Here is a 17,500-nt window from a genome sequence, read left to right as displayed (position 1 = left end):
TTCAATTTAACTACTCGTTCCCTCGTCGTATCATATCACTAAATTTATATCTATATAACTTTATTTACTTTTAGAATATTAATTATTTTTCACAAATATATAACAACGTAAATATAAAAATATTATTGAAAATAATAGAGACATCTATCTTTCTTTGATATTAATCAATTTGTTCTTATACAGACGTTAATTATTTCTCATTGATTTCACCATCACACAGATTCATCAGATCGACGATGACGATTTCAATCAATATCATAAATTATCTTATCATTCAATGTCTTCTTATCGTATAGGATTAATTTCATTACAAAAAAAAAGAAAAAAAAAAAAAAAGAAAAAAAAAATTCATCACCAACGTGTGAAAAATTTCGTCGAATTTTTTATGTTAAAAAGTGTCCTAATTACGAAAATTAATTTGTAATTACTGTAGATGAACTATATGGTAACCACGATATCGGTTATCACGTTACAATCGTTCGTTACCGTTATCGTTGACGACGATAACGACGATAACGACGATAACGACGATGACGATGACGATTACGATGACGATGACGACGGTCGACGTGCGCTCGAGTACCGAGGATAAATTTATTAGCCTACGGGAATATGATCGCTCGACGCGTATTGCGGGAGCCCGGTGGTGGTACATACCGGGAGAGAAACACGACAAGCACGTACGAATATAATCCTGTCAACGTAGGATGGCAAAGAGGTGTGGGTAAACGTTGTGCACCGTCGATGCTTCCATGTTCTCCATCCGGACCAAATTCGCAGTGCCCGGCCGCGAAAATACGAGAACTCGGTTATGAATCAACCCTGTGTGTTTCGTCCTCTCTCTCTCGTGTTCTCTCTCTCTCTCTCTCTCTATCTATTTATCTATCTATCTATCTATCTCTATCTCTATCTCTCTCTTTCGTTAATTTCCTCTTTGTTTGGTTGAGAGAACGAGCCGATAATCGTCTCGCTCGCTAATTTCTCTGTCATATCGTGTAATCGGGTACCTACGGCTGAAACTTGTCCTCTATCTACTTGTTCGGGGTGTACGAGAGTTTCGTTCGATTCGTCGATGACGAATCGTGGTTTCGATGATGAATATCATACCGTACGTGGTCGAAGTTTCGATTTTGCTCTGATATGTATACATACATACATATATATATATATGTATATATATATACACTTTGGTGTTTTTAAAAGAATAATCATTATCCTGGCGTTTAAATACATTTTGTACAGGTCGTCGATCACATGGCTATCTATTTATCAAACAGAGAGAGAGAGAGAGAGAGAGAGAGAGAGAGAGAGAAGAGCGATAAGTCCGGGTAATATATCGTTACATCGATATAACATCTCAAAGGAAAGAGCAAGCTTCGAAGATAAGAGATCAGAGACATGTCATTAGTCGACGACATGATAGTAAGGAACGTAACCGGTCGGAAAGGATGCGGAACCGAAATACTTTGTCCCGTCTGTCTGATGTCAGCTAACTCGGGGGGTCTAACTTTCTCATTGGCGTTTCTGACTCTCGAAGTCGTACTAAGACTCCGCGACACCGTACTGAATTCGATTAGAGAGAAAGAGAGAGAGAGAAAGTGAAATAGAGAGGGTATGAGAGAGAGAGAGAGAGAGAGAGAGAGAGAGAGAAAGGGAGAGATAGGGATAGGGATAGGGATAGAAGTGAGTAAGATAGTAGGTACATATCTACTCGAGATTCCTACCTCGAGGTAACCGCAACCTTGGCCAATCTCTCGTGGTTGGTTCTACATTTGACACCATCTTCAGGACCATGGTTATATCCTTCTAATCTCTTTGGGTAACCTAACGCCCTTTATCTCTTATCTAAGAACGTGATTCTCTCAAAGGTTTGATGTTCTCGCGAATTACGTCTCGTTTACGTTATGACGAAAGCAAATTGATTGATAAATATAAAACAAGTGTTTATAATTAAAATAGAATTCATCTGATATTATCATTATACCCGATGGGTATAGATTTAGGGATTATGGTTGGTGGTGGTAGTTGGGGAGGCGTCGCCGAATCACCGAACGCGCGCTGAATCACCCAGCGCGAGAGTTTTCCCCTGTCAGTGACAGTCCTGGGCCACGATAGTAGACGATAGTTCGCGTACCGTACCGCACCGTACCGCACCGCACCGCACCGCACCGTACCGCATCGCATCGCACCAAGTGGAATTGCCTCGTACGGACCTCGCGAAATGAATGCTCGAACGCCCCCCCATTAGGGGAATAAATCAGGCCTACGTTATCCGCAGGATATTCCGCGCATAATCGATCTCGCGGTACTTCTCGCTAATCGCGAGGATTTCCCCTTCCAACGACCCTCCCCCTCTTCTATAACCTCACTCCCCCCCACCCCACTCCTCTCTCCCTATAACCTATATATGGTTTCTCATCGCGACGGATACTCTTTCGTACTTTCTCGGATTTTATCTTCGTATCGTTTCTCGAGTTTGATTCTCCCTCGCTCCCTCCTACCCCCTTTGCAACCCCCCAGCAACCCCCTGCAACCCCCGCCCCTTTCCTGTTTCACGATTTCAATGGATTTTCGATTGGTACACGTTGACAATGTAAATTGTGTCCATGTTCAATGTATATCCCCCCCACCCTTCTCTCTCTCTCTCTTTCTCTCTCTCTCTCTCTCTCTCTCTCTCTCTATATATATATATATATATATATATATATATATATATATATATATATATCTTTTTTTCTTTCTAACTTTTTTTTTGTTTTTGTTTTTATTTATTTTTTGTGTATTTTTTGTTTATTACTAATACTTGTCATACTACAATAATAATTTTTAACGATTATAATACATTATCGTTTTTGATGATCTTGAAATTATTTTAGCATCTTATATCTGAATGAATTATATTTATGATTTTTTAATGAAAATTTTGATATTTTATTTTTATAGATCAACATTGTATTTATTTATATTAATTGAAGCAATTCGATATTATTGTATAATATTATTGTATATTACATTATATTATAGTGTTCTTATTAATTAATTCAATATAATACTGTAATATTTTATATTATACTCTGATGTTTTTTAATTAGATATAAAATGCTGAATATTTCAAGATTAATTATTGATGATTATTATTCAATATAATGCTATAATATATTATACTATATTGTTGATGTTATTAAATATGACGAATCGTGAAAATTATGCATAAATTTTATTGATCAACAAAATACCATTTAACATACTTTTTCTTATTTTGTAATTAATGAAAATTATTCATTGACCAAGACTAGATTAAATTATACTGTATTTTATTATAGCACTGTATAGTGCTAGTATAGTTAGATATAACATAGAAATTTTTTGAATTACCTAATATCCCGATTAAATGCAATTATATATATATATATATAAACTATAACAATAAACATACTATATCACAATCTTTTTAAACTATAGTATTAAATATAATTATAGTATCAGTTTATACTACAGACACTATTCGACAAACACTATAATATTTTTCATTATTATATAAATAAATCAGTCCTAATTGTTACCCTTATATATATACATATGTACATACATATATATATATATATATATATATATATATATAAATCGTAAGAAAAACCAAAAAAAATATTTTGTTTTTGTTACGAATGTTTTAAAATTAAAAAAGTTAACTACATTAAATGCTAAACGTTCACTCTTCGTTCGTATCATGTCAACAATGCAAAAAAAGTTGAACTAACAAGTCGTCGAATGACCCTGGCCATTTCCGGTAAGATATGCTTGGGCCGTGCCGGGCTCGGCCCGAGCACGGCAGGAGACCCAAGAGGAACTTCCGAGACGACCGAGACACGCACTTAAAACTTTTCTCGCACGACAACGTTGTTCCGAACTTCTCGAAGAAATGTTTCAATGTCGAAACGGCGTAACATCTCCGCTTGTTTTCACGAAGAGACGTTTCGTTCTTCTACCTACGTATAAAAACACACACATACACATACATATATATATATATATATATATAAATACATGCACGTACGTACGTAAATATATATATATATATATGTGTATATGTATGTAGATACAGGGTGTCCCATTTAAAGTTTCGATAATAATTTATATAATAATATTATTTACCAAATTATAGGACGTTTGAAAAAAATATTTCGTTTAAAATATAATCCATTAATTGTTAAAAACATCCTACAAATTGTTGACGTGAATTTTCGTAATTTCCTTTCTTCTGATCTTTTTTTATGTTTCATTTTTTATTTTCCAATTTTTTTTTTTTTTTTATTTTTTATTTCTTTCACTTTTTCTTTATTATTATACAATACTTCACGTAATATATTTAGATAAACGTTTTGTCCGTTATCATTGATCAATAAAACTTTGATCGAAATAAAATAAATAAATATGAAATAATCAAATAATAGGACAAATCTAATGATTTTCAATAATATCGTAATATATAGTTACGAAATAATCATTGCAAACTTTCTTTTTAGTTTAGGATACGATTGTAACGATGATGAAACTTGAAACGAGACACCCTATATATTTGCGACTTGCATGTAACTACGTACATAGGTTATATACATACGTACGTATGTATTTTAAGTAGATATGTATGTTAAGGAAAGACACGTAGGCGCGAAGCGAGAGAATTAAAATAAATGTCACGAGCACGCGAAAACAAAACGAAGCGGTTTCGATCGGAACCGATAAGAGAAATTCAGGAAGATTTACGATCTCACTTTTTTCTTCTTCTTTTCTTTTCCTTTTTTTTTTTCTTCTTTCTTTCTTTTTCTTATCTTTCTCTTTCTCTACTTTTCTCTTTTTTCTTTTTTCCTTTTATTTTCTACGTTCTCACCGAGTTATTCGTTCGCTCGCGATGCTCGATTAAAATCAAGAGGGAAAAATAAAAGAATAAGATAGACAGACAGACAGACAGACAGACAGACAGAGAAAGAGAGAGAGAGAAAGAGAGAGAGAAAGAAAGATGGAGGACGTCGATATTAATAACCATCAACCCCTCAATGTTATCGTTTCACTTGTCGTCATTGACTCGAAAACGTTTTAACCCAAGCTCGGAGTTACGCTCTTTGCACTTTCTAACACATCTAATTTTCTAAAAGCCAGTTCTAACGCCGTCAGGTATTACTCTCTTAACTAAACGCAGGCACGTGCATTTTCAAGCTCTTCTTCCTTTCTCATCTTTGTCTTTCTCTGTCTCTTTCTCTTTCTCTCTTAGCAATGAAAAGCAAAGAAAGGAAGGAAGGAAGGAAGGAAGGAAGGAAGGAAGGAAGGAAGGAAGGGTAAGCTCGGTTTAGAAAGGGACGAATAGAGAGAAAGAGATACATACGCAGATGTGCTCGGTTTCCAGGGTGGAAACGTTTTAATAAGCGGACGTGTGCTACCCTCCGAAGGGGCGTATAAATATATTCGGTCGTTCTATTCGAGAGTACGTTATAGTTAGAAGAAGAGAAAGAGACAGACATACAGAAAGAGAGAAAGAGAGAGAAAGAGAGAGAAAGAGAGAGAAAGAGAGAGAGAGAGAGAGAGAGAAAGAGAGAGAGAATAGTGCGGGTGGAACGAATATCGGTGAAACGTTGAAAGGAAGAGGAGGATGAAGAGGTTGAGAGAGGAGGGTTCGTTTGGGAAGAGTTCGAGGTCGAGTGTAGGGGAAATGCAGAACGAGAGGCAAAACATGTTGCGGCACGAGCTGCCTCGAGAGCTCCGCAGAATTAGCTTTATTATAACCTGGGGGCCATCCATACATGCCTAACAGCGCCGGTAACATGCGCCGGCCAATAAGCCGGACGGCCGAGCAACAACATTTTCGCGACTCGGCGCACCCTAAAATTCTCTGTTTCTCTCTCTCTCTCTTTCTCTCTCTTTCTCTCTCTTTCTCTCTCTTTCTCTTTACGGTACGATACGTCTCGTACAAACCATTGAAAACGATGAGAGAAAGAGAAAACCGTGTTTAGATATAGAAATCGATTTCTCTAATTAACTGTTCCACCGACAATGGATCGTATCTATTTAATAAGAACGTATCTAATGGACGTCTATGTGTTCTACATTTATATATATATATATATATATATATATATATATATATGTATTGGTATACAACAGTTCTTTTTGATAATAAATGGAGATTGTGTGATACACTCTAATGATTAACCAGAGCATTATTCTCGATCGAGTAAATATAATTTATTTATTCGGTATATTTCGTTCAAACGGAATTATGATAGTACATATATGAATAGAAATGTATATGATTAGATGTTAGATGATTCGTTTGTAATGGCTGATCATGTAAATCAATTGCGCATCTATTGATGGATTTTATTCGTAATACTTTTCAGATATTATATCATATTAGAGTAATATAAGCGCATATAAATTATATATATATATATACTTATTATTATTAATATATTATATAATACTATATTTTATATAATACTATTAGTATTAATATAGGAATTTTTGATATTTTTTTTTTTTTGATTTTAAGAGAATAGAATATTATAATGTGATATAAATGTCAAATAGTATGTCAATTATTTGTCGATTTATTTAATATTATCTATGATGTTTGTTTAATTAGATATAAATTATTAATAATATTTAAAATTAGATATTATACTTATTTATTAACTCGATAAAATTATATCATAATATTTATATATATATATATATATATAATAAATAAATAATTAATATTTATATTAATTAATAATAAAAAAAATAATTATTTATTTATTTATTAATTATATATATAATTAATAAATAAATAAATAATATAATTCTGCATTATTTAGTTTGATTCTCTTTTTCTCTCTCTCTCTCTCTTTTTATATATATATGTATGTATATATACATATATACATCAAATTACATACGACCCGAGAACAAATTGAAATAATAGAATATAATTAGAGAAAAAAACAAGAAAGAGAAAAAAAAAAGAGAAAAAAGAAAAGAGAAATCAAACGAAAGAAAAAAATTAATCAACAAAGACAATTCTTAATTACAATTTAAGAGTAACATTTACTAATATCAATTTAATAATTACTAATACTCGATTAAAGAATAACAGAGAAATTCGTGCATCTTTAGTTGCCTCTAAGGAAAATATTCAATTAGATGATAAAATTAGCTTCAAAAAAAAATGACAGAGAGAGAGAGAGAGAGAGAGAGAGAGAGAGAGAGAGAGAGAGAGAGAGAGAAGAGAAAAGAGAAAAGAGAAAAGAAAAAGAAAAAAGAATTTGATTTCTAAAGAAAACGATTCTCATGAAACGACCTGTATAAGAACTACCTGTACAAGTAGTCTCGTTACGATCGATCAAAAAAAGGGGTGGGTAGAGAGGTTGGGGAGTTCAAAAGGGAGGATTTAATCGCGCCGGTGCGTTAATTAATTCTCGGTGATCTCAATTAAAATATTAATTACGGAAAGACAATGACGTAGTGATGGGGAGTAAGGTAGGCGTCCAAAGAAGGAATCGGTTTTCTTCTTTCTCCACCATCACCATCACCATCACCACCATCACCACCACTATCACCTTCACCTCTACCTTTACTACCAACCATCTTCATCATCACCTTCATATTCAGCACCTCTACCATCAGGTCTTCTCTTTCTCGTCATTCACCCTCCTTTAAATTCTCAAGTTCTCTTGCGAATGGAATTAACCAAGGATGGGAACCACCACTGCGATGCCATTACGATTAACTCCGTCCTATAAGCTTATCTGATAACCACGCCATTATGTTCCACGGCTTCATGGCTTGAGCGCCGCTGACTGGTCCGTTTGTCTGCTCGTTCGCGAAGCCCCCGTGCCAGAGAATAGAAAGAAAGAGAAAGAAAAAGAGAAAGAGAGAGAGAGAGAGAGAGAGAGAGAGAGAGAGAGAGAGAGAGAAAGAGAGAATACAGGACCATTTGCATATCTCTCAGTGGAGATACGAGTAAACAAGTGTCCTCTCAGCGATCCCATCGAAGATCTCTCTGCTCGGCATCTTGGAATCGTTTAAAAATCAATCAGCGACTCTCAGTTACCCCAACCCTCTTCTACATTTACTTATTTACTCATCCTCCCTTTAATCTCGTCTCTTTATTTTATACAATCGTTGAATTGATTTCTACATTGAACGTTCACCTTCGTTCAAAAAAAAAAAAAGAAACAAAAAGACAAAAAAAAAAAAAAGAAATTGAAAATAAAGAAATAATAAAGAAGAATATTTCGTCGGGAATCGTTTATTGGATTTGATGGTTCTTTTAATGAAATTTTTTTACAGATTAATATATATATATATATATATATATATATATATATATATGTATGTATGTATATATTTAGAAAGTTCAATTTGTTTAATTAATTTGTTGATATTGTTCAAATGAAGCAAGGATAGATATAATGAAATAAATGAAATATTTTCGTATTTAAAAAAAAAATATTATTATATATATATTTTTATAGTATAACTCATATGTCAATATTTGTGATTGTATTTGCTATATTGAATATAATTAATATCATATATATATATATATATATATATATATATATATATATATATATTAAGTATATATTAATATACATTATTCTCACTACATGCAATATTAAATAAAACTTATACTAGTCAACTATAACTGTAACTATATTATATAGAAACATTAATTATAAATTATATCTAAGTATAATATAACTATATTATAATAGATATAATTAGATTTTAGAAAAAAAAAACAAAAACAAAAAATTCATTATACTTCATTAAGTATAATTTACATTATTATATACATACATCAATATTAAAGTAACTATAATTCATATATATTTTTACATTATATCTTATATCAACAAATAATTTTTTTTCCATCTAATAGATAAAATAATTATTATATATATATATATATATATATATATATATATATATTAAAAATTATACAAACTTATATACATATGTTTGTATATCTTAAAAAAATTTTATTTCAAAAAAAGAATTAAATCCAACCAATGAAAATGGTCTCGTTAAATTCTTCAAAATTTGACGTCATAATAATCAATTTAATTTGATGTCTACATATATACTTATATACTATGAATCAGTATCAGTGATATTTATCAATGTAGGAGAAGAAAAAAGATTAAAAAAAAAAAGTAGAAAATTTTATATATATATATAAATATATACCTAATACTTTTTACATCGACGATTATTATTAGATTACATGTATTTCTCATGTGACGCAACATTATTTATTTATCTTTGAATTAACAAAAACAATTCTTTTTTTTTTTTTTTTTTTTTAATTTTTATTTTCTTACCAAAACGAAACAAACAAAAATATTAAAATTCAACGAACGATCAAAACATTATCGTTACATTCAACAAAGATAAATATCATAAATATTATTTTAATTCGAGATATTATTTATGTATACGTATAAGTAAATATATACGTACATACATACGTACGAAAAAAAAAAAAAAAATATATATATATATATATATATATACACTTACGTATCAACGTGAGAAAAGGAAAGAGAAATAGGATGAGGAGGAGGTTTAGGAGGTAAAGGAGGAGAAGAAAGAGTAGGAGGAGGAGGAGGAGGAGGAGGAGGAGAAGCAAGGGCATAGCACACGAAAGCTGGGAACGCACCTCGATGCACCACCTGACGCTACGGGGGGTCAGTGGTTCTCATTGATACGTTATCATGAGTACGACGACGATGATACGATACATTATTAGTCGCGAACAAAACTACACTCATTCAAACTTCCATTATAATTTTCTTTTCGTTTTCTTTTTCTTTTCTTTCTTTCTTTCTTTTTTATTTTTTTTTTTTTTTGTTACCATCACTAGTTATGGTATTACCAATCGTAATGGGTTTCGTTATATTCCTAGAAGAAAGCAAAAAAACAAAAATAATAATAAAAGAAAAGAAAAGAAAAGAAAAAAACAAAAAAATTCAACGACCAATCTCGTATCTTTCAGTTATCAAGGATTAATTTGATTTTATGGGATTCAGAATGACGATCAACGTCAAGAAGGGACAACCGCAAAACGATTCGAGAGATTTCACTTAAGGACACGCGCTACGTAGTTTTGTTCGATCGATAGAGATATATCGAGTTCTTCCTACCTCTTCGGAGCTAATGATGATTCGGCAAAATTCTAACGTCCCATCCATTTTCTACCCGATGCCGATGTAATTTACGAGGAGTCACGATCGATTCTGGTCGTATGGAGTGTCGATATGAGCACCTCGAACGTCCGACGTAGCCGTGACGAGTGAAAATACAAACGGTTTAACAGGGATGAGTAGTCGTTTAACGTTTCTGGGATCAGAAATCCTTTTGCCCCCTTACCCCCTACCAACCTCCCATCATTTTACTCTCTCTCTCTCTCTCTCTCTCTCTCTCTCTCTCTCTCTCTCTCTCTCTCTCTCTTGCGAGTTTCTCTTTTTCCTCTCGTATATTCCTCCTCTTCTGTCTTTCTCTATATACCATACACCACGTCACACATATAAGATATAACCAGCGCACACGATGCACCACGAATGTACGATGACATTGTATGGGATCAAGGTTTAGCAATGTTGTGCTCATCCGACAGATTCGACTTTTCAATGATTCAATGATTAAAGGAGATACGAGGGATTTTACGATTGGTGTTCGACTGATATGTTTTATTGAATTGAATATAATGTGATGTGTAATAATTTGTTTGATTTCTTTTTTTCTTTTCTTTACTTTCTTTTCTACTCTTTTTTTTTTTTTTTTTTTTTTTTTTCCTAAATCATATCTATCAATTATACGCTATTAATTGCAGTTACATGATTATGTCAGATTTGAACGTAATGTTTGAACGATATGTTTTATTGAATCGATAATAAAATGGTGTATAATAATTCGTTTGATTCTTTTCTATTTTTTTTTTTTTATTGTATCTATCAATTATACAATATAAATTACAGTTATATATATATAATATGTTATATTTAAACAAATGTTGATATTATAATTATTTTATTTTATAGAAGACGTAGATGATGTTTCTTGCAAAGGTTGTTTTATAGATATTTATATTTGATTTTTATCCTAGTCAACTTTTTTGATTTTAAATGATAAACAATATGCTCTATAAATTGCAATTATATAATTGTATTACGTTTAAATAAATATTGTTTTTAAAATAACGAAATACGTAAATGAAAGTAAGCGAGATTGATTTATGATCATAGTCATGATATGTTTTATCATACAAACATTATTACGATATATATATATATATATATATATATATATATATATATTTAATGGTTTATCTAATTCTTTAAATGTCGATATTAATAATTACATAAATATGCAAAAAAAAAATAATTTCCATACGAACAATATAATAATATACATATATTATTTGATTAATTGTAATATATACATGTATAAATATATATTATAATTAATTGAAAATAATGTATAAAGATAAAAAGGAGAAGATAGTAATTATATAACAGATAAAAAAAAGATGTGTATGCGTGTATGTGTATATATACAATATATATCATATTTATAGTGAATTGAATTTCTGAAAAATAATTAAATTTTTTGAAAATAATTTTTATAAAAAAAAAAAAAGTACAAATAATATACATATTATAATTAATTGAAAGTAATGAATAAAGATAAAAAGAAAAAGATAAAAATTATCTAACGGATAAGAAAAAAAAAATATATATATATATATATATATATACACCATATTTATAATTAATTAATTTTCATTATTAATAAAATCACTCCGAAAAAAAAATTAATTATCATTATTATTTCTTTTTTTTTTTTTGTTTTTTTTTCGTAAATCTCTGGATCATAGAATCGTAAAATCGTAGAGAAGGACAAAACAAAAAAAAAAAAGAAAAGAAAAAAGAAAAAAGAGAGAGAGAGATAGAGAAAACAATAATAAAAAGATCATTCAGATGAGTGCATTGTCATTGAAAGTGATTACATAAGCATTAGCAACAAGCATTGGGAAGTTTTGCCTCATAGAATAAATTATTAGATTCGTATATAACAATTCGATGGTTTGAGCACGTTCATGCTACGTGTGGCTTCTCACAGCTTTTACGCACGTAAATTGTTGAATTATAGTAACCTAGAAGAGAGAAAAAGGCTGCGTTTGACGCGATGCATCGTCATCGATGTGTAGTTATGCAAGCATTTGCAACCTTGCATTCGAAATTTTGCATCGGAGAATCAATTATTGGATTCATATTATGTCAATTCGATGGTTGAAGCACGTACCTTTTATTATGTTGCTAGTCATTGGTTTTTACGGATTTTCTTATTGTCCCGTTTCTCACTTTTCTTTTCTATCGGTGTTAAGTAGATACGAGAAAGAAAAAGAGAAAGAGAGAGAGAGAGAGAGAGAGAGAGAGAAAAGAAAAAATGACAAGATTTTGTATCGAATTAATTTTTTTTCTTTTTTTCTCTTCTTTGTTATTTTTTTTTTTTTTTTTTTAGCATGATACACGGTGCGTTATTCGAATTGAAATTGATTCTTTGAACCAATCGGAATAATTTTTATCTTTATTGTTTTTTTGTTCTGTTTTATTTTTATTTATTTGTCTATTTTTTTTTTTTTTTTTTTTTTTTTTTTTTTTTTTTTTTTTTCTTATCACTAATTATCCGTGTAATGGCGTTAACGCCAAATATCGTATACGAGAAAGAGAAAAGAATAGTATTAAAAAAGATTTCGTTTGGTTAGCCATTTTTTTTTTTTTTTATTTATTATTATAGTTATTTATCATTTATATATTTATATATTTATATATTTATTATTTATATTAGATATTTATAGATGTTTATAGATATTTATAATTCGTTATGATACGACTCAGGTTTCGAATCGAAATAGATTATATTTTTTTTTTCTTTTTTTGAACCAATCGATCGTCTCTTTCTTTACTTTCTTTTTCTTTTTCTTTTTTTTTTTTGTATATCCTTTCTTCTTCTTCTTCTTCTTTTTCTACTTTTTATTCATTTTTCGATGGCGTTTAAACGAATAATTGAAAAAGAAAGAGAGTGACAAGATTTCGTATTTGTTTAATAATTTTTTTATTAACAGAATGATACAACGTATGAATTGAAAATAATTCTTTTCTCAACAAACAATTAATTGTTTTATTTTTTCTTGTTTCTTGCTTTGTCACTACCTTTTATTTTTCTTCTCGTTTGTTTTTCGTGTTTCAAGCAAAAAAAAGAAAAAAAAAAAAAAAAAAGAAAGAAAAAGATAAGAAGAATGAAAAGATTCTTACATTTAATGGACAATCATCATTTATCAATTTGTACAATTTATACAAAATATATAATCGGATTGTTCAATTTGAAAATAATTTTTTTTTTCTTTTCATATATATATATATTTATATATACATAATTGAGGAATTTTCTTCCTTTGTAATTTTTTTCTCAGTTTAATTTTTTATCTTCTTTTGTTTGTTTTTTTTTTTTTTGTTCTTCTTCATAGGGTGCTGACGAAGAGGACAGTGCTTCGGTTGCCTGGGTGAGTTAAATAAATTTATATCCATAAAATTAACGTCTTCGATCTGTCCGTTCATGTAATAACAACGAAAAAGTTTCTCTTTAGACTTTCTCGATCCTCGAGATCGTCGTCCTTTCTAAATATATTAATTTTCCAAAGATTCGAGTTTGAAAGTATGTACATACGTACGTACGGTTTGCATGGATCGAAGACACGATCTATATCGATCTGCATCGTTTGACTCGCCTTTCTATTTCCAAAGCAATTGGATGGAAAATCACGAGAATGGTTGGTGAAAGCTGCTCAAGGAGATTATCACGAACTTGCGAAATTGGCTGCCGAGGAACCACGTCTTACCGGATTAAAGGTAAGATCAGATCTGTTTATTTTATCGCGCGGTGAGTGGTGTAAAAACAAAGAGGAAAAAATATTTCGAAGAAAAGCATAGGAATTAAATTTTCTTTTTTTTTTTTCCAACGTTGATTTTCGTTAGGAAAGAATTTTTTTTTCTCTTTCTCTTATTCTTTTTTCTTTTTTTTTTTTTCTTTTTTTTTCTTTAATTGTCATTTACGAGAAAACAAGTCAACCGGTTGAGTGGATAGACAGATAGATGAATGGGAACGGTTATCGGCTTTCATTGAGTTACGAGCAGAATGGCTCAGTTGATAATGACAAAGGTGCTGTTGTCCGTTCCTGGGCCCTTCTCATACCTTCGGAAATATAATTACAGTGTGGTTTACCGTGGTTTGGGGCCCCTACGATCAGACGCGCCGTTATTACACGCACGGTGGAACTTAACACCTGCGGTGTTGTAAATTCGCCGTTTTCGGGGTTCCACTATTGACAGGTCAATAAATCTCTGTGTGTGCCCTGTTTGCAATCAGGCCTGCTTGGTTGCGTCCTGCCTGTTTGCTCGCTTGCTTCCTTGCCTTCGGCTCTCTTACGTAGATACGTATATTTGCTACTCGACACGTAAACGTTACGTGAATACGTATATAAGCGGAATTAGATTTAAAATTATTTTAATGGGGTAATGGGATTTGAGGAGGAAGAGTTTGAAATTTTTTTTTTCCTTTTCTTTTCTTTTTCTATTTCTATTTCTTTTTCTTTTTTTTTTTTTTTCTTTTTTTTTTTCTCTTTTTTTTTGTTTTTGTTTTAACTTTCTATTTCCTCGTTTGTGTCGATGCCACGATTATTATTATCGAATCGATAGAAAGTTTTGCGATCGAATGATTCGCGTTTGATGTTAAATACTGAGAAGATAAATTCTATGGAGGTTTTTTTTTCCGTCGATGAAGGAACGATTTCATTGATTATTTTTTTTTTTTTTTATATATATCAAATTTTGTTATCAAATTGTCTTCTTAGATTTTTTTTTTTCTTTTTTTTTTTTTTTTTGACGATAAATCTCGAAAATAATTTCGTAACTCGAGGTTCGAGATCCGACGTTTCTTTTTTTCTTCTTCTTTTCTTTTTTATTTTGATTTATTTTTTTTTTTTTTTATTTATTTATTTCTTTTTTTTTTTTTTTTTTTTTTTTTTTTTTTTTTTTTGAATAATTCCTGTTAGACAATTTTTATCTTGAATCGTTCCTTACGATTAATTGCAATACCAAAAAAAAAAAAAAATGCCATTAATTAAACGATGGATACGAACGAATTTCGATTTATTTCGATTGAAATATAAACGTTGAATGCGGTACGGTAAGATCGACGCAGATGAATTTTGAAAAAAAAAAAAAAAAGAAGAAAAAGATTTTCAAACTTCGTTATATAATAATATACGATTATAAAACTTAAAGTACAAGAAACGATCTATCGAAGTGTCGAACGTTTAAGTAGAAAACTCGAGATTCTAATATTATTGATTCTAAAAGAAAGTCGATAAATCGATCGATTGAAATGTATCGATCCATTATAAAAAAAAAAAAAAAAAAAGAAAAGAAAAGAAAAGAAAAAAACGATTATGTAATTAACGAGTTAATAACGAAACGAGTTAAAATCATCGATATAGACAGAGATCGATCGATTGAAATATATCGATCCATTATAAAAAAAAAAAAAAAAAGAACAAAAATAACGAGTGTGTAATTAACGTGTTAATAATGAAAATGAATTAAAATCATCGATATCGACAGTGATATATACGTATACGAAGTGATACATAATTTAACAAGAATAATTAATACGATTGCATTCCATCGATGATTTATAAGATCATTTTGATTCTATTCGGGAAATCTTGAATGAAATAGTAAAGATCGAATTTCGATAGATCTAAGAGAAAGGATGAAACGGTAACGGGTTTGCGTTTGTGTTAGTTAGTTAAAGAGAGAAACGAGACGAGAATAGAAGAGGAAGTAAGAGGGAGAGAGATAAAGATAGAGATAAATAAAGTGAGAGAGAAAGAGAGAGAGAGAGGGAGATAGTTCGACCGCACGGGGGCTGCGCGTTGAATTCATTCCGCTGGACAAGCTTGCCCCATACCAAACTCCCATAGCTACGTCGGCCTCATCCCATGGGATAAATTGGCCGAACCCGCGTGTTTGCGGATAACATCGCCGCGATATACGTTCGTCTACTACTACTACTACTATTACTACTACTACTATTACTACTACTACTACTACTACTACTACTACTACTACTATGACCTACGATGGACCCTTTTTGCCCTCGCGAATTTCTCTCCCTTTCTCGTGAAAATTATCCAACCAACCAAGCTCCTCCAGTCTTTTATTCTGTCTGCATCTTCGAATTGTTTCTCTTCTTTCTTTTTTTCTTTTTTTTTTTTTTGTTTTTTGTTTTCTTCTTTTTTTTTGTGATTTTTTTTCTTTTTCTCTTTTTCTCTTCTTTGTTCTTCATCCGCCTCCTTCTTTCTTTCTTTCATTTTTTTTTTTTTTTTTTTTTTTTCTTTTTTTTTTTTTTGTACTTAACGTTGTCCAAGATTGTTCTTGTAAGATCAAAGTATGAATGTCAATGATATCGAGAAAATTTTGGACGATTTACGCTTATGTGAAAATATATTTTGATTAGATATTAATCACGAGTTTTTTTTTTTTTTTTTTTTTGCTTTTTTTTTTTTTGCTTTTTTTTTCTTCGATAGTTTATACCACGTTGAATGGTGGTTCATTTTTCGTGTTAATTATTCAAGCTAATTATTATATTCACGTTCTTTCTTTAGTTTCTTTTTTCTCTTCAACTTATAATATTACATCCTAGGAATTTATTTTAGTTTATCTAAAAAAACATTCATTTCACCTTGAATGTGTAGGCCTTGTACGAAATTATAAAATTGTACTTATGATTCACGAAAGTTATGAAAGAATTTTTTTTTCCCCCTCTTTTTTTTCGTTTAATTAACAAAAAATGAAGAAGCAAATTCGCATGGTCAAATTTATACGTCAATTTGATAACAAGAAAGAAAAGAAGGAAAAGAAAAAGAAGAAGAAGAAGACGACAGGACTGTTTTGAGTTCCTTTCTTCGAAATGCTTCGAAAAATAAAATAATAATAATAATAATAATAAATAAATAAATAAATAAATAAATAAATAAATAAATGAAAAATATAAAAGAAAAAAAAAAAGATTTTGTTAATGAAAGTCGCAAAATCGTCAGATTCATAGGCTGATATTTGTCCGAATGATAATGAATTAATTAAATAAAAAAAAAAAGAAAAAAAGAAAAAGAAGAATAAAAAATAAAAAAATAAAAAAGAGAGAAAAGATACATATTAATGAGGATTGATAAGTTGGTGACAAAAAGAAAAAAGGAAAAAAAAATAAAAAACAGAACGAAAACGAGAAAAAAGTGACAGAGTGACAGGAAAGAAAGGGTGATGAGTTGTGGCAAGGGGGAAGGAAGAAGAGGATGAGGGTGGGGGCAGATGGGAGAGGAGGAGGAGGAGGAGGAGGA

General features: G+C 30.6%; 1 protein-coding gene across 9 annotated transcripts in view; it reads left to right on the top strand.

Annotated features, from left to right (window-relative positions):
* Positions 1 to 17,500, top strand: part of LOC118444036 (ankyrin repeat domain-containing protein SOWAHC-like) — a 243,726-nt gene that overhangs the window by 26,344 nt on the left and 199,882 nt on the right. For 8 of the 9 annotated variants that reach the window (XM_085663427.1, XM_085663429.1, XM_085663431.1 and 5 more), the window contains exons 5-6: positions 13,571 to 13,606; positions 13,848 to 13,952. In XM_085663427.1, coding sequence (XP_085519553.1) covers positions 13,571 to 13,606; positions 13,848 to 13,952 — 141 coding nt within the window. Of the gene's footprint in view, positions 1 to 13,570; positions 13,607 to 13,847; positions 13,953 to 14,315; positions 14,445 to 17,500 lie in introns of those variants that run through there. The other variant, XM_085663428.1, reaches the window with a different exon arrangement.

The sequence above is a fragment of the Vespa mandarinia genome, chromosome 21 (assembly GCF_050613455.1).
Source record: "Vespa mandarinia isolate Hongniang chromosome 21, ASM5061345v1, whole genome shotgun sequence".
NCBI classification, from domain to species: Eukaryota; Metazoa; Arthropoda; class Insecta; order Hymenoptera; family Vespidae; genus Vespa; species Vespa mandarinia.
Note: the sequence above shows the minus strand (reverse complement) of the source record. Positions and strands in the feature narration are given on the sequence as shown.